The 27877-nt window shown below is 43.5% G+C and overlaps 1 protein-coding gene across 1 annotated transcript in view; it reads right to left on the bottom strand.

Annotated features, from left to right (window-relative positions):
- The window catches only part of LOC140197730 (guanine deaminase-like), a 79537-nt gene that overhangs the window by 40726 nt on the left and 10934 nt on the right, over window positions 1-27877 (bottom strand). Inside the window, exons 4-6 of the mRNA XM_072258116.1 lie at window positions 27445-27532; window positions 23554-23659; window positions 3466-3493 (exon numbers count right to left, since the gene is read on the bottom strand). Coding sequence (XP_072114217.1) covers window positions 3466-3493; window positions 23554-23659; window positions 27445-27532 — 222 coding nt within the window. The remainder of the gene's footprint in view (window positions 1-3465; window positions 3494-23553; window positions 23660-27444; window positions 27533-27877) is intronic.

Raw genomic sequence — 27877 nt, 5'->3', positions numbered from 1 at the left:
CATTTGTGACAAGAGAAAAACACAGACTGATATGGAACTGTGGTAGCTTTTAGTCAAGTGCAGAGGCAAGAAACTTGGCAAAGTTCTGTGCTTGGATCAAAGACAGGAGAGAGTGAATGACAGCAGTGATGGTTGAGCAAGATAACAGAGAGTAGTAACTGAAGGGAGTTACCAGTCTCTTCACAGAATCAGTCCCTTTGACCCATTAAGTCTGCACTGACCATCAAGTACACATTGACACCAATCCCATTTTACTGTGCCCAAGTTCACATCATCTCCCACACCCCCCAGCCCCCACCCCCACCCCTAGATTCTATCGCTCACCAAGACTTTAGGGGCAATTTACTTTGTCCAATTTACCTAACATCCCACATCATTGAGATGTGAGAGGAAACTGGAGCTCCTGGGAAAGCTCACTTGGTGATAGGGAGAACGTGAAAACTCATCATAGGCAGCACCTGAGGTCAGGTGCAAACCAGGGTTTCTGAAGCTGTGAGTAAGCTAGTCACATCACTGTGCTGCGCCAGTCTGAACTCCAAATAACCAATAGAAAGAAAGGGTGCAGTTCCTTGATCTCACATTGAAGAGCATGGAATCAAGAACAGAGAGGTGATAGGTCAGATAATTAAAGAGACAGGCAGCCCAGAGCTGTGGTCATGCTTGTACAAATAGCTGAAGTAATCAGTAAAGCCCTTGCCCACTCAGAGTTGGTACCCCTTTCAGTGTACTAGAGAAGCTTCACAAGCATTAAATATATTACAGTGAGCTAAATTAATTTGAATACTAGACCCACACAGAAAGGAGTTGCCTGCTGTGGTCAATGTTCACCTTTGGCCTTTGGTACCCAGGAAGCACCAATCAGTCATTGGTAGGCCCCAGGTGATGAGGCCTCAGCCATTGTACCACCCCCTCTTTTGACCAGAGGATAGACTGGTGGGAGTGTATGTCATCTCCTCTTAAAGGTAGGAATGTAGAGTCATCATCTCTACAAGAGGATATTCAGACTGATCAAAAACAGTTATATTTGATGTAAGTAGTTAGCAAAACTTAAAAAAGAATTATTACTTTTGCCAAATCGGGGTCAGGAATTATCAGTCAAATGAAGAGGACTCTGCACCTGTGGCCAGTGGAATCCAGAAGGAGAGCAGTGGGCAGATCCACTGGAATCTGTCCCAACATTACAATGGTTTGGTTATAATCAAGAGGGCAGGCAACATCTGTGGCGCGAGAAAAACAGGACTTACAGTAATTGGAAATGTTCCCAGAGAAACAGAAAGGATCGTGAGGAAGGCTTTTGGCATACTAGTCTTTATCAGTCAGGTATCGAATTGGGGATATTATGCTGCAATTGCACAAGATGCTGCTGAGCCCATATTTTGAACATTGTGTTCAGTTTTGACCATCCTCTGAAGGGAAAATAACCTTAAACTGGAAACAGCATAGAAAACATTTACAAGATGTTGTTGGAGCTCAGGGTACAGAGTTACAGAGAGAGGCTGGGCCGTTTGGAACTTCAGTCACTGGAGCATAGGAGACTGAAGGGTGACCTTGTAGAGGTATATAAGTTCATGAGGGGCATGCTGTAGATAGGGTGAATGCACAGAGTTGTTTTCCCAGGGTTAGGGAATAAAGAACCAGACAGCCGAGATTTAAGGTGAGAGGGAAGAGATCTAGTGGGGACCCAAGGGGCAATTTTTTCACCCAGAGGGTGGTCCATAAAGGAAATGAGCTGCCAGAGGAAGTGGTTAGGGTGAATACATTAAAAAGACAGTTGGCCAGGTACATGATCAAGAAAAAATCTGCAGATGCTGGAAATCCAAGTAACACACAGAAAATGTTCCTCATCTTTTTTTTCTCCAGTCCTGCTGAAGGGTCTTGGCCCAAAACGTTGACTGTACACCTTTCCATAGATGCTGCCTGGCCTGGTGAGTTTCTCCAGCATCTTGTGTGTGTTGCTTAGGCAGGTACTTGGATAGGAAATCTTTAGAGGAAAATGGGCCAAACGTAGGCAAACGGAACTAGAAAGTGGGCATCATGTTTGCATAGATCATTTGGGCCAAAGGGCCCATTTTCTTGCTGTACAACCCTATGTTCCCTCCTGAACCACCATTATAGTCCCAACTCTGAGTGAAGACATTTCTTTGCATCTTAATCTTAATAAATAGCCAACCCCTCCATAAAATCTGATGAAAACTCAATAACGTGAAACTGTTCCTGTTCCTTTCTCCAAAGTGGGTATCAGAGTCCCTTTCTACTTTATTGTTTCTATTATACAATCCAGCACCTACAGCACGAGTTATTCTGGAAATTAAAATTATTACAGGATTTCCTATAATACAGATGCTTTATAAATGCAAATGTAAATATTTTAAAGGTTGCAAATACTCAGATGATCACGTAGTGACTGTGAAAGAAGAACCAGTTAATTGCTGAAGTTAAGCACAGCTAATGCAGAGGCATAATAAGGCACTGGTTGGACTACATTTGGGATATTGTGAGCAGTTTTAGGCTCTGTATCTCAAAAGAGATGTGCTGGACTTGGAGAGGGTGCAAAGGAGGTTCACCAGAATGATCGAGGAAATGAAAGGCTTAATGTATGAGGATAACTTCATGGCTCTGGAACTGTACTTGGAGTTCAGAAAGATCAGGGGGAATCTGCTCAAAATCTTCTGAATGCCAAAAGGCCTGAATTAAATGGGCATGAAGAGGATGTTTCCATTTGTAAGAGAGTCTGGGATCTGAGGACACAGCCTCAGAATAAAGGGAGTATCTCTTTAGAAATAAGGTGACGAGGAATTTCTTCAGCCAGAGGATAGTGAATCTGTGGAATTCATTGCCACTCAGGGCTGTGGAGGCCACGTCATTATGTATATTTCAGGCAAAGATTGATAGGTTCTTGATTGGTAAGGGGAATATGGCCTAATTCTGCTCCTATATCTTGTGGCCTTCAGGTCCGGGACATTTCATTTGAACTTGGAAAGAGAGAACCATAGCTAGCAGAATCATAGATGTAGATATACATAGAGAGCAGAGGAGTTTCAGCAGGCTCTTTTTATATTCATTCAAGGAGTGTGTGCCCTCCCAAATTGTCCTCATTAAGATGGTAGGAGTGAGCTGCTTCCTTCAACTGCTACAGTCCTTGAGATCTGTGTACACCCACAAGACTACTTGGGAGAGAGATCCAGGATTTTCATGTAGTGACGGGAAAGAAATGGAGATATATTTCCAAGTCAGGATGGTGTGAGGAATAGTACGGGGAGAAACATAGGGGCTTTCTCAGATGGAATCCAAATCTGAGACAAGGTTGAGCCAGGATATTCAAGGTGCCAGTTAAAGTTTGGATGAAGCTTCCTTGTGTGCACAGTGTGTTGCTACTGGTAAGGCTGAAGGTCATGTCTTTGAGGCCAGATAGTACAAAAAGAAACAAAAGGAAGGGTGAACCAAAGAAAGGCGAGTCTACCTTACCTTCCGTTTGGCCAACTCAGCAACAAATCTGTGAGGAATAATAAAAATTCAATGCCTGCATCACACATTGCTTTGACTTACATAACATAAACTGTACATTGAGTATTCTTCTACACCCTCCCCGCTGGACAGATCAAGGATAGAAATCTCTAGCCTTCATCTTCCATTCCCCTGGGTTTGACAGTCAATAAGTAATCCTGTATATTTTCCACCAGCTTCAATGAGGTTCCACCTCCAGATACACCTTCCCCTCTGCTCCATTTCACAATTTCAATGTCAACGTTCCCATAATGACTCCCTTTCCCACTCTCCTATCACCATGAACTACATTCTATCTCTTAATATTTTCCTATACTGATGTGAGAGTTGCAGCATCTTCTCTTTTACTTCATCTCCTCCACTCGTCCAGAGCTTCAAGCTCCCCTCAGGGATGCAACTAATCCAATTGGGCTTCAGAGTTCATGACCTTTCTGTTGCCTGTCACTTCAATTTCCTATCCCACTCCCACTTAGATCTAGCTGTCTGTGCCCTCATGAATGGTTGTAGTAAGGCCCAAGGTAAGCTTAAGAGACAACAATTCACCTTCTACCTGCACACCTTTGCAGCCATTGGGCTTAATGGTGAGCTCAACAAATTCAGATAGTTAGCTTTCTCTGCTTGTAAGATTATCCATCTGCAAAGTTATGTCAGTTTTCCTCTCTCCACAGATGCTGCTGGACATCTTCAACATTCTCCTTTTGGTTTTGAGTCTCAGCCACTGCTCTCTCTAAGCTGCACTGTAACTGAAATGCTCCCATGCACATAGCCTTTGTTGCCATGCAGCTGGAATTTTCTTCTATATAATGTTAATATAATTTTGAAACTATGCTGATATAATTTTAAGATCTATGTTAATATTAATTATGTGCTATTTAATATAATCTATAAAAGTTCTGAACAATAATTGTACCACATTTACTTTGAAACGTTTTAGAGCTTCAATGTATTTACATTGTCAGTGCTTCGTTATAACACTGTTACAAACTGTAACAGTAAACACAGAATGGAAGTTGGTAGCTCATTGCTAATAAACCGCCAACCTGCTGAACACCAACACCATCTAGTCAAAACGTGTTACTTTTGTCATTGTGCCTCTCAGTTGTTTCAACTGCCTGACATAGTTTGCTTGTGTTGTGAGTTGTGGTTTGTGATTGTTTGATGTGTATATTGCCAAAAAAAAACATTAAAGTGCTGTTCAGTTTTCAGGCCATGTAAAAAGTTCCTGCACAGAGCAATGGTTGGTCTGCACAGCTGTAAAAAAAGATTAGAGGGAATGTTGGCCTCAGCAACTGCTCTAACCCGTATTTCACAGCTTTAACATGTCCCTTTGTTTTCTCACTCTAAGTTATTTCATTCATCTATCAATCAGAAAGCTCTGCAAAACAGAGGAATCACCTCATCAGCCCCAGCATCACCCTATAAAAGTCTAGCACTCTGCTACCAAATGATTCAGAAATCCTGATGGTTCAGAATTTCCTTAGAAAAGTTGCTTCATTCCCTTCACCCTCACTGGAAACCCATTTCCTGCACTCCATAATAATACCAAGTAACATCAAAATTGTACTGTATAGCCTACATTATAATAAGGGACTACTTTATGCTTTGGTAACACGTCATTGCATAGGCGCGTATTGAGCATGTGCTATTAGGCTCATATTGATCTGTATGTGTGTGCTGAGCTTGGATTCTGCCAGAAGAGATCCATGAAACTTAGCTCCTGTCTCCAGCATTTTTATTAATAACATTGTTGTGTAAACAGGCCACACACACAACAAATTGGCGATGAGAATTATGAACCTACATCTTATCGGAACACCGCGTTTTAGTTGATAATGACACTTGGAGAAGAGAGGGAAGGGAGATGAAAAGGAACGACACACGCATCTATATGGAGTGAGCTCATTGCGCTAGCAAAAGGGACACGAGTCAAAAAGAAAACAAGGGGAAAACTAGGCTAAAGTAACATAACAAAGGTGGCGATGATTGGAACCATTACAGCATTTGACAGTGGCATTGAAGACTGGGCAACTTACATTGAAAAAGTGGAGTTATATTGTGATGCTAACAGTGCATCGGTCTTGCCGAAGAGTCTTGGCCTGAAATATCGACTGTACTTTTTTCCCATAGATGCTGCCTGGCCTGCGGAGTTCCTCCAGCATTTTGTGTATGGTCCCAGTTCAATTGTAGTTTAATCAGAAAAACATATATTCTGCTTCTGAGCTACTATTTAACACAAACACGACTATAAAATTAGAGCGCCACAGTAGCATAGCAATTAGCACAAAGCTATTACAACTCAAGGCATTGGAGTTCAGAGTCCAATTACAGCATCCTCTGTAAGGAGTCTTTGTACATCCTCCCTGTGGAATGTGTGGGTTTCCCCTGGGTCTTCCAGTTTCCTTCCACAGTCCAAAGACATGCTGATTTAGTTAATCAGTCATAGAAAGATAAAAATCTACAGCACATTACAGGCCTTTCCGCCAACAATGTTGTGCCAACCATGTAACCTAGGGGTCCCCAACCTTTTTTGCACTGTGGACTGGTTTAATATTGACAATATTCTTGCGAACGGGCTGACCCCGGGGGGGCGGGGTAGTGCTGTCAACGGACAGGAGTAGCAGTCAAATATGTTGCGTTTACCCCTAGAAAGACTACAATGACCATGAAGCCTTGCGCGAGCACCAGTGCGCATGCGTGACTTGCGCATGCGTGTACGTACCGATTTTTTTCTACAAATTGTTTTTTGGCGATTCTGTTCGGGGGGTGGGGTGTTAATCACGACCGGAATATAGGTGATAAGTGGCTAATACACTCAATTTTGTTTCTAAAAGGGTTTATCTAACAAATATAATATTAAACACACAGCGCATATTTTCCTCGCATGAATATAGTGATAAGTCAATTATCAGGGGAGGACAGGGGAGCTTGAAGTAAGTAGTAGAGGCAGGTTCGATATTATAATTTAAAGAAAAATTGGATAGGTATATGGACAGGAAAGGAATGGAGGGTTATGGGCTGAGTGCAGTTTGGTGGGACTAGGTGAGAGTAGCGTTCGGCATGGACTAGAAGGGCAGAGATGGCCTGTTTCCATGCCGTAATTGTTATATGGTTATATGAGTCACTTATAAATTAATAGCATCATAACATTTTAAGTAACATTTGGATATAAAACACACAGCGCATATTTTCCCTATATAAACATATAAAATCATTGAAACACACCAATATCGCTGAACCAGTGGGAGCCCTGGGCTTGTTCTGCAACAAGACGGTCCCATCGAAGGGTGATGGGAGACAGCGATACTCAAAGGGGGTTCCTTATGTCCAGTCTATTCCGCAATTTAGTTTTCGTTGCATTTATTGCAGAGATATGATGTTGGAAATGGAAGCAACGTTTTCAGTGCTTTCGTGGCTACCTCAGGATATTTAGCCTTGACTTTGATCCAGAATGCCGGCAGAGATATTATGTGAAACATACTTTTCAGCCCGCCATCATTTGCAAGCTGGAGGAGTTGATCTCCTTCCCGCGCTGACATGGATGATGCGCGGGTAATGACCTCGCGTGCGTTCAAGCTCAACAGTGGGCGTGACAGGGAATGAGGAAAGGTGCAGCTGACTCCTATCGCCAAATCATGTCGTTTCCTCGCGGCCCGGTAGCACATGCTTTGTGGCCCGGTGGTTGGGGACCGCTGATGTAACCTACTCTAGAAACTGCCTAGAGTTCCCCTACCGCACAGCCTTCTATTTTCCTAAACTCCATCTACCTATCTAAGAGTCTCTTAAAAGACCCTATTGTATCCGCCTCTACCATCTTTGCTGGCAGTGTATTTCACGCACCCACCTCTGTCGATGTCAAAAAACTTACCTCTGACGTCCCCCTTATACCTGCTTCCAAGCACCTTAAAGCTATGCCCCCTCGTGTTAGCCATTTCAGCCCTGGGGAAAAGCCTCTGGCTATCCACATGATCAATGCCTCCCATCATTGTAAATTGTCTTGTGATCAGGTTAGGGTTAAATTAGGGATTTTGGGGGATGGGCTGTGCGAATTGAAGGGCTTGAGGGGCCTATTCCATGCTGTATCTCTAAATAAACAAAAATAAAAATAAATAAAAGCCTCACAGACTACCCCCTATGCAGAGATACCAAATGACAGAACCAAGCTGCTGTGATCAACAGAAGTCATCCACTCAGATTGAAATAATGTAATGAACAGACTGAATAAACTTGCCAAATTCACATTTGGGCTGAACATGTTTTACCAGTACTGTGTGACCGAATTCCATTATTTTTAATCCAGGTACTCTTATCATTTACCAAGAAAAAAGCAACCTCTGAAAGTTTGCCTAACTCTTATCAGATACCAACAGAAATGTACTGGATTTTAATAATCATTAAACTATTGTAATGCACGCAAAATGCTGGAGGGATTTCTAGCATCTGCAGATTTTCTCTTGTTTACCTAGAAACATAGAAAATAGGTGCAGGAGTAGGCCATTCGGCCCTTCGAGCCTGCACCGCCATTCAGTATGATCATGGCTGATCATCCAACTCAGAACCCTGTACCAGCCTTCCCTCCATACCCCCTGATCCCTTTAGCCACAAGGGCCATATCTAACTCCCTCTTAAATATAGCCAATGAACTGGCCTCAACTGTTTCCTGTGGCAGAGAGTTCCACAGATTCACCACTCTCTGTGTGAAGAAGTTTTTCCTAATCTCGGTCCTAAAAGGCTTCCCCTTCATCCTCAAACTGTGACCCCTTGTTCTGGACTTCCCCAACATCGGGAACAATCTTCCCGCATCTAGCCTGTCCAATCCCTTTAGGATTTTATACATTTTAATCAGACCCCCCCTCAATCTTCTAAATTCCAATGAGTATAAGCCTAGTGCATCCAGTCTTTCATCATATGAAAGTCCTGCCATCCCAGGAATCAATCTGGTGAACCTTCTTTGTACTCCCTCTATGGCAAGGTTGTCTTTCCTCAGATTAGGGGACCAAAACTGCACACAATACTCCAGGTGTGGTCTCACCAAGGCCTTGTACAACTGCAGTAGTACCTCCCTGCTCCTGTACTCGAATCCTTTTGCTATAAACGCCAGCATACCATTTGCCTTTTTCACCGCCTGTTGTACCAGCATGCCCACTTTCAATGACTGGTGTATAATGACATCCAGGTCTCGTTGCACCTCCCCTTTTCCTAATCAGCCACCATTCAGATAATAATCTGTTTTCCTGTTTTTGCCACCAAAGTGGTTAACTTCACATTTATCCACATTAAATTGCATCTGCCATGAATTTGCCCACTCACCTAACCTATCCAAGTCACCCGGCATCCTCTTAGCATCCTCCTCACAGCTAACACTGCCGCCCAGCTTCGTGTCATCCGCAAACTTGGAGATGCTGCATTTAATTCCCTCATCCAAGTCATTAATATATATTGTAAACAACTGGGGTCCCAGCACTGAGCCTTGTGGTACCCCACTAGCCACTGCCTGCCATTCTGAAAAGGTCCCGTTTATTCCCACTCTTTGCTTCTTGTCTGCCAACCAATTCCCTATCCACATCAATACCTTACCCCCAATACCGTGTGCTTTAAGTTTGCACACTAATCTCCTGTGTGGGACCTTGTCAAAAGCCTTTTGAAAATCCAAATATACCACATCCACTGGTTCTCCCCTATCCACTCTACTAGTTACATCCTCAAAAAATTCTATGAGATTTGTCAGACATGATTTTCCTCTCACAAATCCATGCTGACTTTGTCCGATGATATCACTGCTTTTTTGTTTGTGATCATTAGACTATAACTCATTGAGTATAGCTACATGACTATTAAAATGTCAAGTGGTAATTGATCTGAAACAGAGAAGGAAGCTCCTTCAAAGCCTTAAGGCTTAATGTCAAGATGCCCTCAGAGCTCTCGTGGAACTGTGCGCTTCAGTTCATCTAGTGCCAGGCATAGTGCATGTTACTCCACTCCCATCACTATCAGCACTCTGAAAAACATTGCTCCTCTCCTCTCCTCTGTGAACTGGCCAGACTCCTTGATAGTTTTATACTACCAGTGCATCGGGACATTCTATCAGCAGTTCAGGACTTTCAACCTTTCCAAACTTTTGACTTGTTTCTTACTCAGCTGTATATGGAATGGACAGCTGGAGGAACTGCATCATCTCTGACTTAGCTGAGTATGTCCAGCATTTTCTATTTGTAACATTGCCAAGTATCTTTTACCCGGCTATCTGCACCTTTCTGTGAAGCACTGAATCGGTGCAGGTAAATGATTATATCTACACCATCTACAGTACATTGCCCAAAGAACAGAGAGGGAATTGCCCAGTTATTCCACTTCCAAATGAATCTGAGTGAAGAAGCTAGCCTCAGGGGAACATTGCATACATGTTTTAGGGACATGACCTTGGCTTAATGAGCAGGTTCCAGGATGGTGTTCGAACATGCAAATTCCACTAACAGAGCTGCTAAACAAGCCAACTTGTTTCAGTTTATGATGGTTCAGTGGGCAGAATGCCGACTGTTCTTGACTCAGCTCTAGGAGGGCTATTCGTCCATGCCCCACACCAGAGACTGTATTTCGGTAGCATTCAAACAGAGTCCAAGTCAAGGCAATGCTGTAGGAGGTACCACCTTTCAGCAGAGACATTAAATCCAGGACTCATCTGCTCTCTCATTGATGTGAAGAACCTGATGGATTTACTTTGAAGATATAGAGATATCCACCCTTCAGCCCACTAAATCCATGCTAACCATCAAGCACTCAATCATACTAAACCCTTATTTTTAAATTCTCCCGACATTTCCCTTCAACTCTCAACAGATTCTATAAGTCTTCTACAAGTTTGGGGAAATTCAGAGTGGCTAATTAAACTACCACCCCGCAAGTCTTTGTGATGAGGGAGGAAACTGGAGCACCCCGAGGAAACCTACATGGTCCGAGGGGAAAGGTGCAAACTCGTCATAGGCAGCACAGGAGGTCAGGACTGAACCCAGGTCACTGGCCCTGTGAGGCAGCGCCTCTAATAGCTGAGCCAGTGTGCCGTCCAGGAGAGCTCCCCTAGTGACGATGGGATGAATTACATTTAACAATAAAACCCAAATCAACCATTCCTTGAAGCAAACAAACATGAGGTAAATATCAAGCAATATTAAAAGTTCTTTTGCAGTTTGTGATATTTCAGTTATTACCATGACCATTTATTTGTACATTCTTCAGTCTTATTAATATTCTGAACTCTGTATTATATTTATAATATTAATTCAAAATTTGCTTTCTACATCCTGTCCTGTCTGTGGGAGTTCCTCAATACGATTGGCTCTGCCACCTACTTAATGGAATCACAGAGAAGCGTCAGCTGGTTCCTTTGATCTGATGCCTGATTTTGGAAAAAGGAATGCCTGTGTCACAAAGACCATCAAATCTTACAGGAGAGGGCCTCGCTCCACCATTTACTGGGAATTCTAAGCCCATCATTTTTTTATAATTATAGGAGAATTCTATATGCACTTACATTACTTTCTCCTATCTTCCAGTTTCATATATCCCATTTACTGATTGGTGCATATTTGCAATGAAGCAGGAAATAATGAGTCCACTTTGATGATTCTGTGCAAAGTGTAACAATATCTTCAAACCCTGTGCAACAGCCAAACAATAGCTACCCAATTTAAACTTTTGAATAGTTATGCTCTACAAACCTGCCAAGAACTTTCCTGGTGAAGACCATGCTCGCCCACATCATATGACATGGTACATAATGGAGAAGACTCTACAAACCAACATTCTCAAAACCTATAGTGTGTTAGCAACCGAGAGGCCATATAACAACCACTGCTTCTATATAGCACCAGTAACGTAGCAAAGCAGCACAAGATAATTCACAGACGGATTATCGGACAACAATTAGGTTGGTCCATTTGGCATGTTGAAGACAAATTCTTCCCTATTATTCAAACTTAAAGTCCTAGAGCTGTACAGCAAAGGAATGGCCCTTCGGACCCAAATGCCGATACCAAACTTTAATGTCCATTTACACTAATCCCAGAAAGTATTTATCCTTCTATGCTTTGCTGACTTAAGAGTCTGTCTAACACCGCTACACTTCTTACACGTAGTATTCTGTTTGTTCATGGGAGGTGAATTTTACTGCTAGGCTGGTGTTCATTGTCCATTCAAAATTAACCCCAAACAAATATTTCAGAATCATTTACAAATCAGTCAGATTATTGTGAGAACATAAAGGAAAGCAGATGCTGGAAAGTTGAAAATAAACATCAGGAAGATCTCAGCGGGCCAAGCAGCCTCTGTGGAGGCAAAGCAATAGTTGATGCTGCAGGTTACGATCCTGCATCGGGCCAGGCATGTCACAGTCAAAAGAGCACTGCGAGAGTGCAGTCACACTTGTAACAGATTCACCAGCATTGCTCGCATGCTTGTACAAGTAGGTAACGATCATGACTTGCACTGACTGGACTTGCAATCCTTCCAAACGAGTGCTTCAGGTGCAATAAGGAAACACATTATCAAACTGAAATATTTCACCAACTACAGAATTCAAGAGGGTGGAGGTGGATATTTTGGGGGGAAAGGGAGGGAGGGAAGGGAGGCAGGGGTGAAGTCAGGACACAGACAAAGAGCAGAGAAAATCTGGACACTGTCACAAAAAGCTGAAGCAACTGGTGGGCACGAGGATGATGGGGAGCTAGGTGGAGGCAAAGGTAGGATCGGGAAGTGGGGGATCTTGAAACAGTCTTCCACATTGATAGCTTTAGGCAAGAGTATTAAGTACTTAACTAATTAAAGTGTATGGAGTTAAAGTCCAGATCAACATCCATCTGATCAAACAGTGGATTAGATGAGGAGAGGCTAAGTTAGCTGTCCCTGTTCCGTGATGCTTTGGCTGCTGTTGTTTTTATTTCAAAACTCACAAGGTACTTGAAAGTGAAGGGTGCAGGAACACTGTGTGGAAAGTGTACATTAATTACAGATTCTGTCCGGTTTTGGGGCTACTCCACCAGCAGTAATGGTACTTGTTATGTTACGTAACTCCAACACATTAAACTAATGCAAAGGAAAACGAGAGAGCCAAGAGATGAGAGTCTTAAGTTTTGTTCTTTGCTTTAAGCGAGGCACATGCATATCAGGTGGTGGCATCACGATGTATGCAGTTCACTTATTTTTGTATATAACCCGTAATGAATTATTTAAACAACAAGAATGCTTAATCAAACAATATGTTTACAATATTACTCAAATATTAAAGGTGCCGCTGCTGACTGTAACATCAAACAGCGAGTTGCTGGTCTCCCCTCTTGCTGTAGCATGAGTGATATCTTTCTCTCCCTTGTCAGTGGGAGAGAGCCTGTGGCATGTCGAACTGTCAGGTGAACAGTGGATTTTGATGGACTGCAGACCATGGGCTCTTTGAGGACTTTGCTATTGCTCGCTTGCCGGGTGGTGGGGGAGGAGGCAGAGGCTTTGCTGAAGCAGGCGGGAGAGAGTTGATGCTTCACTGCTGCTTGGGCATGGGAGGGAGGGGGGCTTTGGGGTTCTAACATTTTCCTGTCATTCATTATTTAGGGTATTTCTTTTGTTTGTGTGGATGTCTGCAGACAGTATGAATTTCAGGTTGTATATTCTCTGATATTAAAAATGGAAGTATTGAACCACTGATGTTACTGAAATATTACATATGCAACAGTACTAAGCAGAGGTTTAAGTTCGAGATGATTGTACAAGCACAGTAAAACTCTAAAACTTGTCAATCAGAGATAAATCTAATTCTAGCAGTACAAGGGCTGATGTTGATAATTGGCAACTGTTATAATGCAGGAAATATTATTGCCATCTGTAACAGTAATATTGCCAACAGCAATATCTCTGAAACAAAAATGTGTCACAGACAACGCTGTTGATTTTTAATGCAAGATAAATATTAGGCAGGACACAAAGCAAAATCTGTGTGACCAACATATCCTTTGATCCCTTAATATTCAAAAATCAATCCTGAATAAACACTGTGATCAAGCACTGACAGCCGCCTTTGGTAGAAAATTCCAAAAACTCATTAGACTCCACGTGAAGAAGTTCCTTCTCTTCTCTGTCCTGAATGGCTGGGCTCCTTATTGTGAGACAGTAACTGCTGACTCCTGACTCATCAGCCAGAGAACACATTATCCTTGTGCCTACCCTGTCAGACCCAACAAGAATTCCAAACTTGAGAAAGTGTAGACCCAGCCTGCTCACTCTTTCATTAGACAAAGTACCTACTATCTTAGAAATCAACCTGGTGAATATTCTCTGCCCTCCCTCTGTAAGTACATCCTACTTTACACAGGGAGTCCAGACCTGTACACAACTTTCCAGGTGTACTCTTACTCATGGTCTTTTCAATTGGAGCATGGCGCCAAACCCTCTTGCAGACCTTCAGTTCCTGGAAATGTATCAGTTTTTAAAACATACTTAGACTTATAGACAGGAGTACTGCAAACTTCTGGGACATTCGTGGACTCAAGGCCTTAAGCCACAGTGTCACCTGTCAGCAGTCGCCATGAGAGAGGCATTGAAGTCGGTTCACCCCACCGGGGCAGTGAGGTGCGGGGTCCAGGCTGGAGTCGGTGCTGCCCCCAGTGTTCACTTGGCTGAGGACAGGCTGTATCGTGGTCGACTGCATCAATGACTCAGGGTCTGTTCTATTTATTTTGCGTGACTGTATTTTACTGATATCTTACATGTGCTTGCTAACTTGTATGTGCTATGTGTGCTTTGTGTTGTGCGTGACTGTTGGTACTGTGTTTTGTACCTTGGCCCTGGTGTAAAGCTGTCTCACCTGGCTATATTCATGGGCTTTCAGTTTGAGCTTTGACTGCCATGGCCCACTCACTCTTGTTTTGGGTCAAGTGAGTCAATCATTGGTATTCATTTCCAGTTCTCTGGCTGCTGTCCCCATCATCATTTGTTTTTGCCTTCCTCTTGCTTTCTTCCCTTCAATCTTTCCCATAATTACCGTGCATTCTAACTTCTCTTTCCTAATCACATGTCCAATGAAGTTACGTTGCCTTTTCATGATCTCGCACATTATTTCTTTTTTTGTGTTTGCTCTGTTCATGACATTATCGTTAGATATTCATTTCGTCCATGATATTCTTTGCATTCTCCTCAAAAACCATATCTCTGCTGCTACAATTCGTTTCCTCATGTCCAACATTCTGAGCCATATAACATAACTGGATGAACTTAACATTTTAGTACTCTGAGGCGGGTTGTCATGCCTAGTTTAGTATTGGTCAGTATCCTCTTCATTCTTGTAAAGTATCTTTTGCCATCCCTATTCTTCTTTTGATGTCCAAGTTGCAGCTGCCATCTGATGTCACCCAGCTTCCTAAGTAGCAAAAGTTCTGTACTTGTTTTATGTCTTCCTGTCATGGTCCGGTCTGTAAAGTCCGTATTCCAATTCACAGTCCAGTCCATCGACCCTTCCTCCAGGTTTTCCTGTCTACCCTGTTTCTGTTCTTGTTGAGCTCTAATTGAGCCAGCTGATGCTCGTTGGGGCTGGCTGCATAAATACCTTCAGAGACCCAGGCGTGGCTGCTGGATTGTTCTTGTCCTTACTCCTTGTATCCCTTCCTCTGCCTTCAGTTTCCTCGCCTGAAGCCCTGCCCTGCCCTGCCTTGTCTTGCCAGTAACTCTCGCCTCACCTGAAGTTCTGTCTTGCCTTGCATTGCCTGAAGCCTTGCCTTGTCTTGCTGTCTTGTCCTGGAGCCACCACGTACCTAACTCCCTTCCTGTCCCTTGCCTCCGTCGGGTAAGCCAGGCTGTCTTGCTGTTGCCTGGGGTTGGTTCTGTCCAGACCTGGCCCTTGCCTCCGTCGGGTGGAGAACCGCGCCCTGCCCAGGAGTAACCACGCCCTGCCCAGGAGGAGCCTCCAGCCTCCTGCCAAGCCTCACCTCAAGTCTCAAGCCTCAAGCCTGAAGACTCCAGCCTCCAGCCTCCTGCCTCCTGCCAAGCCTCACCTCAAATCTCTAGCCTCAAGCCTGAAGACCCCAGCCTCCTGCCTCCTGCCAAGCCTTGCCTCAAGTCTCTGGCCTCTAGCCTCAAGCCTGAAGACTCCAGCCTCCTGCCTCCTGCCAAACCTCACCTCTAGCCTCAATCCTCAAGCCTGAAGACTCTAGCCTCCTGCCTCCTGCCAAGCCTTGCCTCTAGCCTCAAGCCTGAAGACTCCAGCCTCATTCTGCCTGCCTGCCAAGCCTCGTCCTTGCCTAGTTCTGGGGTCCGAGCCAGAGGCAAGACCCAGGTATTGGGTCCTTGTCCAGTCTCTGGCTCGGAGTCCAAACCCGGGCTCCTAGCTCTCTTGTCCAGTCCTGTTCCTGGTTCCCGATTTTCTTGTCCATGTCCTTGCTCTCACTCTGTATCCTAGTCCTGTCCTTAGTGCTTCAGTGTCTGTGTCTTGCACTTGCGTCCGTTCCTAGCCACCTCCTAATGACACTTCCCCATTTATTCTCAGCCTGCAGATAGGATTCTCCTTCTTTTTGGATATCACAATACATTCTGTCTTTTTGCAATTGATAGATAGACACATTTTTGCACTTTCTTCAACAATTATATCAATTAAGTTTTGCAGTTCTTCCTGCGTACTTGCAATTAACACAATGTCTTCTGCATATCTGAAATTATTGATGTTTTCACCACCAACTTTGATTCCCAAGATGTCTCTTATTTTTTGTAATATTGTATTCACTGTACACATTAAATAACTCAGGGGAAAAAACACACCCTTGCCTAACGCCTCTCTTAATTTCCGTAAACTGACTCACTTCCCCATCGATTCTTACAGAGGCGGTTTGTTTCCAGTACAGATATCTGACTAGGCGGAGGTCTTTCGAAACTAGATCTGGAGTTTTCTGTAAAATTTCAAATAACTTATTGTGCTTCACTTTATCAAATGCTTTTGTGTAGTCGATAAAACAAACAAACAAATCCTTTTGCACTTGAATAACTCGTTCTGATAGTCTCCTTAACATCAATATTATGTTTCTTGTGCCTTTGTCTTTCACAAAACCACAATGTTCTTTGCCTGTTACAGCTTGTATCTTACTTTTAGCTCTCATCATCAAAATTCTTAGAAGTATCTTGGTGATATGACTCATTAAATTTACAGTCCTCTGTCTCAGGCACCCTAACTATATCTATATATGCCCTGGACTTTTGTACAAAACTGTATCTATAGACTGCTTCTCTATTCTATTTCCTCTTTCATTCTAAATACCTCAGTGATCCTTTGCTCTCATATGAGTTTTTTTCCCAATTCTCAGGCCTTTTATAGCAATATTATTAATCATCCACTTCAATTTAATATTATCTTTAAATTCTCTCATTAGCCGCAACTGGACTACTCATAGAACATAGAATATAGAATAGTACAGCACATTACAGACCCTTCGGCCCACAATGTTGTGCCGACCCTCAGACCCTGCCTCCCATATAACCCCCCACCTTAAATTCCTCCATATACCTGTCTATAGTCATTAAACTTCACTAGTGTATCCCCCTCCACCACTGACTCAGGCAGTGCATTCCACGCACCAACCACTCTCTGAGTAAAAAACCTTCCTCTAATATCCCCCTTGAACTTCCCACCCCTTACCTTAAAGCCATGTCCTCTTGTATTGAGCAGTAGTGCCGTAGGGAAGAGGTGCTGGCTATCCCCTCTATCTATTCCTCTTATTATCTTGTACACCTCTATTATGTCTCCTTTCATCCTCCTCCTCTCCAAAGAGTAAAGCCCTAGCTCCCTTAATCTCTGATCATAATGCATACTCTCTAAACCAGGCAGCATCCTGGTAAATCTCCTCTATACCCTTTCCAATGCTTCCACATCCTTCCTATATTGAGGTGACCAGAACTGGACACAGTACTCCAAGTGTGGCCTAACCAGAGTTCTATAGAGCTGCATCATTACCTCGCGACTCTTAAACTCTATCCCTCGACTTATGAAAGCTAACACCCCAGAATATTAAGTGTGTCCAGGATGGATACCTGTCACAGTATGTGGACAGGCCGACTAGGGGGAATGCCATACTAGATCTAGTACTAGGCAATGAACCGGGTCAGGTCACAGATCTCTCAGTGGGTGAGCATCTGGGGGACAGTGACCATCGCTCCCTGGCCTTTAGCATTATCATGGAAAAGGATAGAATCAGAGAGGCAAGAAAATTTTTAATTTGGTAAGGGCAAATTATGAGGCTATAAGGCTAGAACTTGTGGGTGTGAATTGGGATGATGTTTTTGCAGGGTAATGTACTATGGACATGTGGTCGATGTTTGGAGATCTCTTGCAGGATGTTAGGGATAAATTTGTCCCAGTGAGGAAGATAAAGAATGGTAGGGTGAAGAAACCATGGGTGACAAGTGAGGTGGAAAATCTAGTCAGATGGAAGAAGGCAGCATACATGAGGTTTAGGAAGCAAGGATCAGTTGGGTCTATTGAGGAAATAGGGAAGCAAGAAAGGAGCTTAAGAAGGGGCTGAGAAGAGCAAGAAGGGGGCATGAGAAGGCCTTGACGAGTAGGGTAAAGGAAAACCCCAAGGCATTCTTCAATTATGTGAAGAAATAAAGAATGACAGGAGTGAAGGTAGGACCGATTAGAGATAAAGGTAGGAAGATAAGAAAGTTTATGGGGTGTTAGCTTTCATAAGTCGAGGGATAGAGTTTAAGAGTCGTGATGTAATGATGCAGCTCTATAAAACTCTGGTTAGGCCACACTTGGAGTACTGTGTCCAGTTCTGGTCACCTCACTATAGGAAGGATGTGGAAGCATTGGAAAGGGTACAGAGGAGATTTACCAGGGTGCTACCTGGTTTAGAGAGTATGCGTTATGATCAGAGTTTAAGGGAGCTAGGGCTTTACTCTTTGGAGAGGAGGAGGATGAGAGGAGACATGATAGAGGTGTACAAGATAATAAGAGGAATAGATAGAGTGGATAGCCAGCGCCTCTTCCCTAGGGCACCACTGCTCAATACAAGGGGACATGGCTTTAAGGTAAGGAGTGGGAAGTTCAAGGGGGATATTAGAGGAAGGTTTTTTACTCAGAGAGTGGTTGGTGCATGGAATGCACTGCCTGAGTCAGTGGTGGAGGCAGATACACTAGTGAAGTTTAAGAGACTACTAAACAGGTATATGGAGGAATTTAAGGTGGGGGGTTATATGGGAGGCAGGGTCTGAGGGTCGGCACAACATTGTGGGCCGAAGGGCCTGTAATGCGCTGTACTATTCTATGTTCTATGTTCTACGTACCCCATAAGCTTTCTTAACTACCCTATCTACCTGTGAGGCAACTTTCAGGGATCTGTGGACATGTAACCCCAGATCCCTCTGCTCCTCCACACTACCAAGTATCCTGCCATTTACTTTGTACTCTGCCTTGGAGTTTGTCCTTCCAAAGTGTACAACCTCACACTTCTCCGGGTTGAAATCCATCTGCCACTTCTCAGCCCACTTCTGCATCCTATCAATGTCCCTCTGCAACCTTCAACAATCCCCTACACTATCTACGACACCACCAACCTTTGTGTCGTCTGCAAACTTGCCAACCCTCCCTTCTACCCCACATCCAGGTCGTTAATAAAACTCACGAAAAGTAGAGGTCCCAGAACAGATCCTTGTGGCACACCACTAGTCACAATCCTCCAGTCTAAATGTACTCCCTCCACCATGACCTTCTGCCTTCTGCAGGCAAGCCAATTCTGAATCCACATGGCCAAACTTCCCTGGATCCCATGCCTTCTGACTTTCTGAATAAGTCTACCATGTGGAACCTTGTCAAGTGCCTTACTAAAATCCATATAGATCACATCCACTGCACTACCCTCATCTATATGCCTGGTCACCTCCTCAAAGAACTCTATCAGGCTTGTTACACACGATCTGCCCTTCACAAAGCCATGCTGACTGTTCCTGATCAGACCATGATTCTCTAAATGCCCATAGATCCTATCTCTAAGAATCTTTTCCAACAGCTTTCCCACCACAGACATAAGGCTCATTGGTCTATAATTACCCGAACTATCCCTACTACCTTTTTTGAACAAGGGGACAACATTTGCCTCCCTCCAATCCTCCAGTACCATTCTCATGGACAACGAGGGCATAAAGATCCTAGCCAGAGGCTCAGCAATCTCCTCCCTCGCCTCATGGAGCAGCCTGGTGAATATTCCGTCAGCCCCGGGGATTTAACCGTCCTAATGTATTTTAACAACTCCAACACCTCCTCTTCCTTAATATCAACATGCTCCAGAACATCAACCTCACTCATATTGTCCTCACCATCATCAAGTTCCCTCTCATTGGTGAATACCGAAGAGAAGTATTCATTGAGGACCTTGCTCACTTCCACAGCCTCCAGGCACATCTTCCCACCTTTATCTCTAAACGGTCCTACCTTCACTCCTGTCATCCTTTTTTTCTTCACATAATTGAAGAATGCCTTGGGGTTTTCCTTTACCTTACTCGCCAAGGCCTTCTCATGCCCCCTTCTTGCTTTTCTCAGCCCCTTCTTAAGCTCCTTTCTTGCTTCCCTATATTCCTCAATAGACCCATCTGATCCTTGCTTCCTAAATCTCATGTATGCTGCCTTCTTCCACCTGACTAGATTTTTCACCTCACTTATCACCCATGGTTCCTCAACCCTACCATCCTTTATCTTCCTCACTGGGACAAATTTATCCCTAACATCCTGCAAGAGATCTCTAAACATTGACCACATATCCATAGTACATTTCCCTGCAAAAACATCATCCCAATTCACACCCGCAAGTTCTAGCCTTATAGCCTCATAATTTGCCCTTCCCCAATTAAAAATTTTCCTGTCCTCTCTGATTCTACCCTTTTCCATGATAATGCTAAAGGCCAGGGAGCGGTGGTCACTGTCCCCCAGATGCTCACCCACTGAGAGATCTGTGACCTGACCCGGTTCATTACCTAGTACTAGATCTAGTATGGCATTCCCCCTAGTCAGCCTGTCCACATACTGTGACAGGAATCCATCCTGGACACACTTAAACTCTGCCCCATCTAAACCCTTGGAAATAATCATGTGCCAATCAATATTAGGGAAGTTAAAGTCACCCATGATAACAACCCTGTTATTTTCACACCTTTCCAAAATCTGTCTCCCAATCTGATCCTCTGTATCTCTGCTGCTACCAGGGGGCCTATAGAATACCCCCAATAGAGTAACTGCTCCCTTCCTGTTCCTGACTTCCACCCATACTGACTCAAAAGAGGATCCTGCTACATTACCCACATTTTCTGTAGCTGTAATAGTATCCCTGACCAGTAATACCACACCTCCTCCCCCTTTACCCCCTCTCTATCCCTTTTAAAGCACTGAAATCCAGGAATATTGAGAATCTGTTCCTGCCCGGTGCCAGCCAAGTCTCTGTAATGGCCACTATATCATAATTCCATGTACGTGTCCAAGCTCTCAGTTCATCACCTTTGTTCCTGATGCATCTTGCATTGAGGTACACACACTTCAGCCCTTCTGCCTTACTACCTTTACACCGTTTATTCTGCTTCTCTTTCCTCAAGGCCTCCCTGTGTTAGATCTGGCTTTATTCCATGCACTTCTTTCACTGCTCTATCACTCCGGATCCCATCCCCTTCGCAAATTAGTTTAAACCCTCCCGAACCATGCTAATAAACCTACCTGCAAGGATATTGCTCCCCCTCAAGTTCAGGTGCAACCCATCCAATCTGTACAGGTCCCACCTTCCCCAGAAGAGATCCCAATGATCCAAAAATCTAAACCCTGCTCCATGCACCAACTCCTCAGCCACGCATTCAACTGCCATCTCCTCCAATTCTTACCATCACTGTCACGTAGCACTGGCAGCAATCCTGAGAACACCATCCTTGAGGTCCTGTTCTTCAGCCTTCTGCCTAGTTCCCAAAACTCACACTTCAGGACCTCATCCCTCTTCCTACCTATGTCGTTGGTACCAACATGTATCACAACTTCTGGCTGCTTTCCCTCTCGTACCAGGATGTCGTGCACCCGGTCAGAGACATCCCGGACCCTGGTACCCGGGAGGCAACAAATCATGCGGGTGTCCTTCTCACGTCCACAAAATCTCCTGTCTGCTCCCCTGACTATAGAGTCTCCAATGACAACAGCTCTCCTCTTCTCCGTCCCACCCTTCTGCACCACCGGGTCAGACTCAGTGCCGGAGGCCCTGCCACTGTGGCTCACCCCTGGTCAGTCATCCCCGCCAACAATATCCAGGACAGTAAACTTACTGCTCTTCCCAATAAAGCCAAGCTCTGAGAGGTTAGCAATTGAAACAAAATCAGAAGTCTAAAACAAAAACAGATTACAAAGAGTGAACATTTTGGTATAGTATTTCCAAATTTCTATCCTAGTGAACGCTCAGCTACATAATTAATAATGAAACTCTACTTCTGACCACAGCACTTAAAAACAATAAACCATATCAACAGCAGCAGCACTGCTTTACATTTCAGTCAATGCTCAAGCATCAACCTGTTGGTATGATACCCCGATTCCCATTCCTGTCCTGCTACGTCTGTCCACGGCCTCTTCTTGTGCCCAGGTAAGGCCACCCTCAGGATGCAGGAATAACACCTAATAATCCATCTGGGTAGCCTCCAGCGTGATGCCATGAATATAGATTTTCTCCTTTCAGTAAAAAAATTTGCCACCATCCCCTCTTGCTCTATTCCCCATTCTTACCTCTTTTCACCCACCTATCACTCCCCCCTCCCGTGTCCCCTCCTCCTTCCCTTTCCCCTGTGGTCCACTCTCCTCTCCTATTAGATTCCTTCCTCTCCAGCCGTTTACCTTCCCCTCCCACTTGGCTTCACCTAATCACCTTCTAGTTAGCTTCTTCAGCTCCCGCCATCTTATGATTCTGGCGTCTTCCTACTTCCTTCTCAGTCCTGAAGAAGGGTCTAGGCCCGAAACATCGACTGTTTATTCACTTCCATAGATGCTGCCTGACCTGCTGAGTTCCTCCAGCATTTTGTATGTAATGCTCAAGTTGTACCTTACTGAATGAAAAGAGAGATGTGGATTTAAGTGGTTCTTTTCAGCTGAGGAAGCACTTTTTTGCACCTGCCTGTAGGACACATGACAGCCAATCAGGACACACCGTACTCAATCAGCAAAATGTAAAATTGATGGTCCATTCACTCCTTTCTGGAGGTATCAGTTGAGGGATGAATTTTGACCAGGATACCTAGATTAACTTCACTGTACACTGGTGAGACCCGACGTAGATTAAGGACTGCTTTGTCGAGCTCCTCCACTCCATCCACGTTAGAAAGTATGTCCCAGTGGCCAACCATTTTAATTCCAATCCCCTTTCCCATGTCACGTATTGGTCCATGACCTCCTCTACTGTAATGATGAAACTGTTCTCAGGTTGGAAGAGTAACACCTCATATTCTGTTTGGGTGGCCTCCAACCTGGTGGCATGAACATTGATTTCTCCAACTTCTGGTAATTTCTCCCCTCCCCCTTCTCTCCATTTCCATTCCCTATTCCGGCTCCCCCTTACTCCTTTTCTTCTCACCTGCCCATCACCTCTCTCTGGTGCCTCTCCTCCTCCCCTTTCTCCTATGGTTCACTCCCCTCTTCAATAAGATCCCTTCTCCTTCAGTTCTTTACCTTTTCCATCCATCACCTCCTAGCTTCTCACTTCATCCTCCCTCCCCAATCCCCTTACCTTCCACTCACCTAGATTCACCTGTCACCTTCCAGCTTGTACTCCATCACCTCCCCCACCTTCTTATTCTGGCTTCTTCCCACTTCCTCCAGTCTCAGCCCAAAACAGCGAATTTATTCCTCTCCATGTACGCTGCCTGACTTGCTGAGTTCCTCCAGCATTTTGTGTGTGTTGCTATAAACTTTACAGCAAGGGATGATCTTCGGAATTTGGTTGCCAAGTGAATGGACAGGGAGTTGTTTGAAAGTTCCTCTGTTTGATAAACTGGACAGACTCAGAAGTAACACATTACCTTTCTGTTTCCTTTACTGATTCCTCTGTTGCTTCATTATACTCAGTATAAGCGAAGTTATTGTCCATGCATACTTTACCCACAAAAGCTCGCTGGCCAAATTTATCTGTATCACAAAATAGAAAGAAAAGAAGCACTAATTTCTCAAAGTTTGCTGATGGTGGAAATGTCTTCTTTGTTACTCTAGCATAGTGGAATCGTTCCTGATGAAGGCATCAGAGAGGACTCACCTATTCTTCTTCAAGATAGCTCTTAGGAGCTTTGTGTCTAACTCAAAGAACAGAAACAGCCTTAGTTGAACAATCATCTGAAAAGCTGCCCACCCAGTAATGCGGAAGTCCTTTGGTGCAGTGTCAGCTTCATGAACAATGGCTGCCAATAGACGTGGCTAATTTAGCAGCTCCCTGCTGTCCTGAAGGCAAGGATATTGAAGGTTCAGTTCTCCAAAAATGAGAGCACTCAGCAGAGCTGAGATACTATAATGTGGTACTGAAGGATTTTTGCACAGTTGGAAATACTGCTTTTACTGATGATACATAAACTGAGGCTCTTTTTGCTCTATGAAGTGGGCATAGATGTTCAATGGCAGGGTTCTCCCTCTATCCTCGTAAATACACAGTATATCCCTCAGGAACATCATGAAATAATATAATTTGTGGAAGCTTTCTCGGGGTAAATTAGCTGCTATTTTGACTACTTTTCAAAACTACCTCATTGATTGAAGCTGGCCATTTGGCCAATCTACCTTTGATGCTCGACTCAAGCTGCTCCCGTGCCTCCTCTTCAAAACCACCATCGTAGCCTTTTACAGCGGCCCTTATGTGCATCTATGCTATTCAGTGCAACCACTTCCTATGGTCTCAGATTCCACAGCCTAGCTGGGTCACTTCCTTAGCTCCTCCCTCTTCCAGAATTCTTTCTGTCAACCAGCTTCCCAATGCTCTCAGGCTTACTGCTCTAATTACTCACTCCACTGCTCTGCTCACCACTCACCCTTCCAGCTCTTGTTCTCTGTTCTGACCCCCTTTTCCTGATCCTTTCTCCATCTCTCCAAACTCCACCGCACCAACCAATAATGCCCTGGCATGGCCGTTTGTCAGTGTTGTCAGGCAAGTTTTAAACTGGAATGGCAAACGAATATGAGCCTGAGCAATGTAACTAGGGAGAGAGTAAAATGAGGACAGGAATGAAAGAAAACAAGGGCCACAGTACAAAAAAAAGAGTAATATGATTAAAACTAGCAAGAAGGCAATACTAAGGAGCTTTAAAAACATAAAAAAACTACAGTGCATCAGTATCAGGTCATAAAACATTTGTCATAAGGTAGATGAACTAACTGCACAAAGTGAAGGGAAATTATCTGATATTCATTAGGAGGACATGAATGTAATGGGTTAAAGCTGGATGCTTGATATTTACCTTTCAGGGAGGATACACAGGAAGGGGAAGATAGTGGGGCAGTGCTATTAGTAAGAGGCAAAATAAATATGGGTATGAAAGAATACCTAGGAGATGCTGTGTCACTTTGCACAGAGGTTAAAAAAAAAGACACTGGCAGGAATTGTGTACTGACCCTAAATGGTGTAGGAAAGGATGTAAGTCAATGGTGATACATGAAAAAGAGCTATTATGGGAGACTTCGACCTTCATGTAAATTGGGTTAATCAAGGTGAAATAGAGAGCTACAGAAACTAATTCAGCGTCTGCATTTGGGATAGTTTCTGAGAACAATATGCTATGGGCCAACCAGGAAAAAAGTTAAGATCTTCTCATGAGTAATGAGATAGGGTTTATAAATGACACAAGAGTAAAAGATTCCCTGGAAGTTAGTCATAAGATATTCAACTTTCAAATTCTGGTTGCGGTCAAGAGCATAGGCTTGGAAACAACTATGTTTAACCTAAACAAATGGAATTACAATGGAAAGGGAGTGTTGGTTAAAGAGGGCTCAGGGAAGACTATGGGCACATGATGACAGGGACTTGAAAGAAATAATTCAAAATCCTCAGTAAATCTCTCTCATTGGAGGAAGCGTAAGCTAACCATGTCTAACTGCAGAGGTTAAGAACAGTATTAAGTTGAAAGAGAAGTAGTCCTTAACCCTATGTCAGTCTACACTGGTGAAATGGTAGCAAAGAGAATCAGCAGCATTAAATTCCTGGGCACTTACATATCAGATGATCTATCTGGGGCCCAGCACGCAGATACAAATTACAAGGATGGTGTGCCATCATGATGGCTTAGATTCTCACCCAACATTCCAACAAATTGTTTATAGATGTACTGTAGAAAGTTTATAACTGTGAGTTGTATCCTGGTCTGGTATAGTAAATGGCACATCCTTCCCAGCATCAAAAATATCTGCCCAAAGCATTGCCTCAAGATGGCAACATCTATCATTAAACATCCTCACTATCTAGACCAGACCAATAGGCAGGAGGTACAGAAACTTGATATCCCACAACACCAGTTTCAAGAACAGCTACAGTACTTCCCTTCAACCATTCAGTACTTGAACCAGCCTGTGCAAACTCTCATCACAACTTCAGTACAACAATACTGTGATCACTTTGACTACTTTGCACTACAAAAGTCTTTAATTTCTGTTGTAATTGTGCTTTTCTTGCAAAAACTGTACATGCTTATGTATATTCAGTTTATGTTTTTCTTGTGAATGTTGTAAATGTGAAGCTTTGTGCCTGGGATTTTGCTGAAAGCAATTTTTTCATTGCAAGTGTGCATATACATTCAGTGACACTTCATCAGGTACCTCCTGCACCTAATAAAGTGGCCACTGAGTGTATGGCCGTGGTTTTCTGCTGCTCTAGCCCATCCACTTCACGGTTCAATGGCTTGTTCATTCAAAGATGCTCTTCTGCACACCACTGTTGTAATGCATGGTTATTTGAGTTACTGTCACCTTCCTATCAGCTTGATTCATTCTGGCCATTCTTAAGTAAAGTCAAGTCAAGTGAAGTTTACTGTCATTTAATGACATACATGTATATAACATTAATAACCATATAATGTATATAGAAACAAGACAAAGTCTCTTTGAACCAGGGCGTAAAGCACATAACACATGATAACTTATGAAGGTAAGGATAAAATCTACTGATGAATCACACATAAATAACAAACTAAAATGCATTAATATTAAATATTGTAGGGTACAGAACAGATTAACTGGTGACACTTTGAATACAATGCAGCCAGGAGTTCAGAAGCCTAATGGCCTGGGGAACTGTTTTTCATCTTGACTGTTCTTATTTTTGTGCATCATAGTCTGCTGCCCAACGGCAGAAAGTCAAAGTGGATGACCTCTCTCACTAACAAGACATTTTCACCAACCAAACTGCCACCCTCTGTTTTTTTTCGTGTTTTCCACACCATTCTCTGTAAACCCTAGACACTGTTGTGTGTGAACACCCCAGGAGGTCAGCAGTTTTTGAGATAATTAAACATCTCTGTGGAGTCTGCGGAACAAACTCAATGGGCCAAACAGCCTAATTCTGCTCCTATATCTTATGATCTTAAGGCTTCTGTCTGGCACCAACAATCATTCCACGGTCAAAGTCACTTAGATGACGTTCCCCCGCCCCCACCCCTATTCTGATATTTGGTCTGAACAACAACTGAAGCTCTCGGCTGTCTCTGCCTGCTTTTATGAATCGAATTGCTGCCACATGATTGGCTAATCAGATATTTGCATAAACATGCATAAACATATGCATAAACATAATAAAGTGGCCACTGAGTCTATATACTTGTGCATTTGACAATAAACTTGAATCTGACTTTGAAATCCTTTAAAGCTATTCAGGTGCAGACATTCACTAGATTGTGTAGTTGCTATCTATGAAATGAATAGATTTGGGATAAACCTCTTACCAATGATGTCACAAAGCTTTAAAGATGAATCAGTATGGATGGTTGCAAAGTAGCATGCAGTAGTTGTGCCATTTCTCAGTGTTCTTTTCTGTTGAATAATGAAGTTGTTATTAGTGGGAAGTTTGTTCTTACTCTTCTGCCCTTTCCAAGCTCTCTCTTGTCTGAGTAACAGAAAATCACTGACGGGCAAAGAACGTTACCTGCAAATTCTTTCTTCATCCATTGGACTAAATACAGCAAAACGTAGTGCTGAATTCACTGTGATGTGTCAATATAAATGCACTGAGCAAACCAGATGGAGCTGAATTTATAGTCATTTGTTTTTATACAGATTTTCGTGGGAAGGTTACAGTGCAGGAAGAAGACATTCAGCCCATCAAGTCTGTATCAACTTTGTGGAAGAGAAGTTCAGTTGCTCTCACTGTCCCATCCT

This window comes from Mobula birostris, chromosome 5 (assembly GCF_030028105.1).
Source record: "Mobula birostris isolate sMobBir1 chromosome 5, sMobBir1.hap1, whole genome shotgun sequence".
Classification (NCBI taxonomy): Eukaryota; Metazoa; Chordata; class Chondrichthyes; order Myliobatiformes; family Myliobatidae; genus Mobula; species Mobula birostris.
Note: the sequence above shows the minus strand (reverse complement) of the source record. Positions and strands in the feature narration are given on the sequence as shown.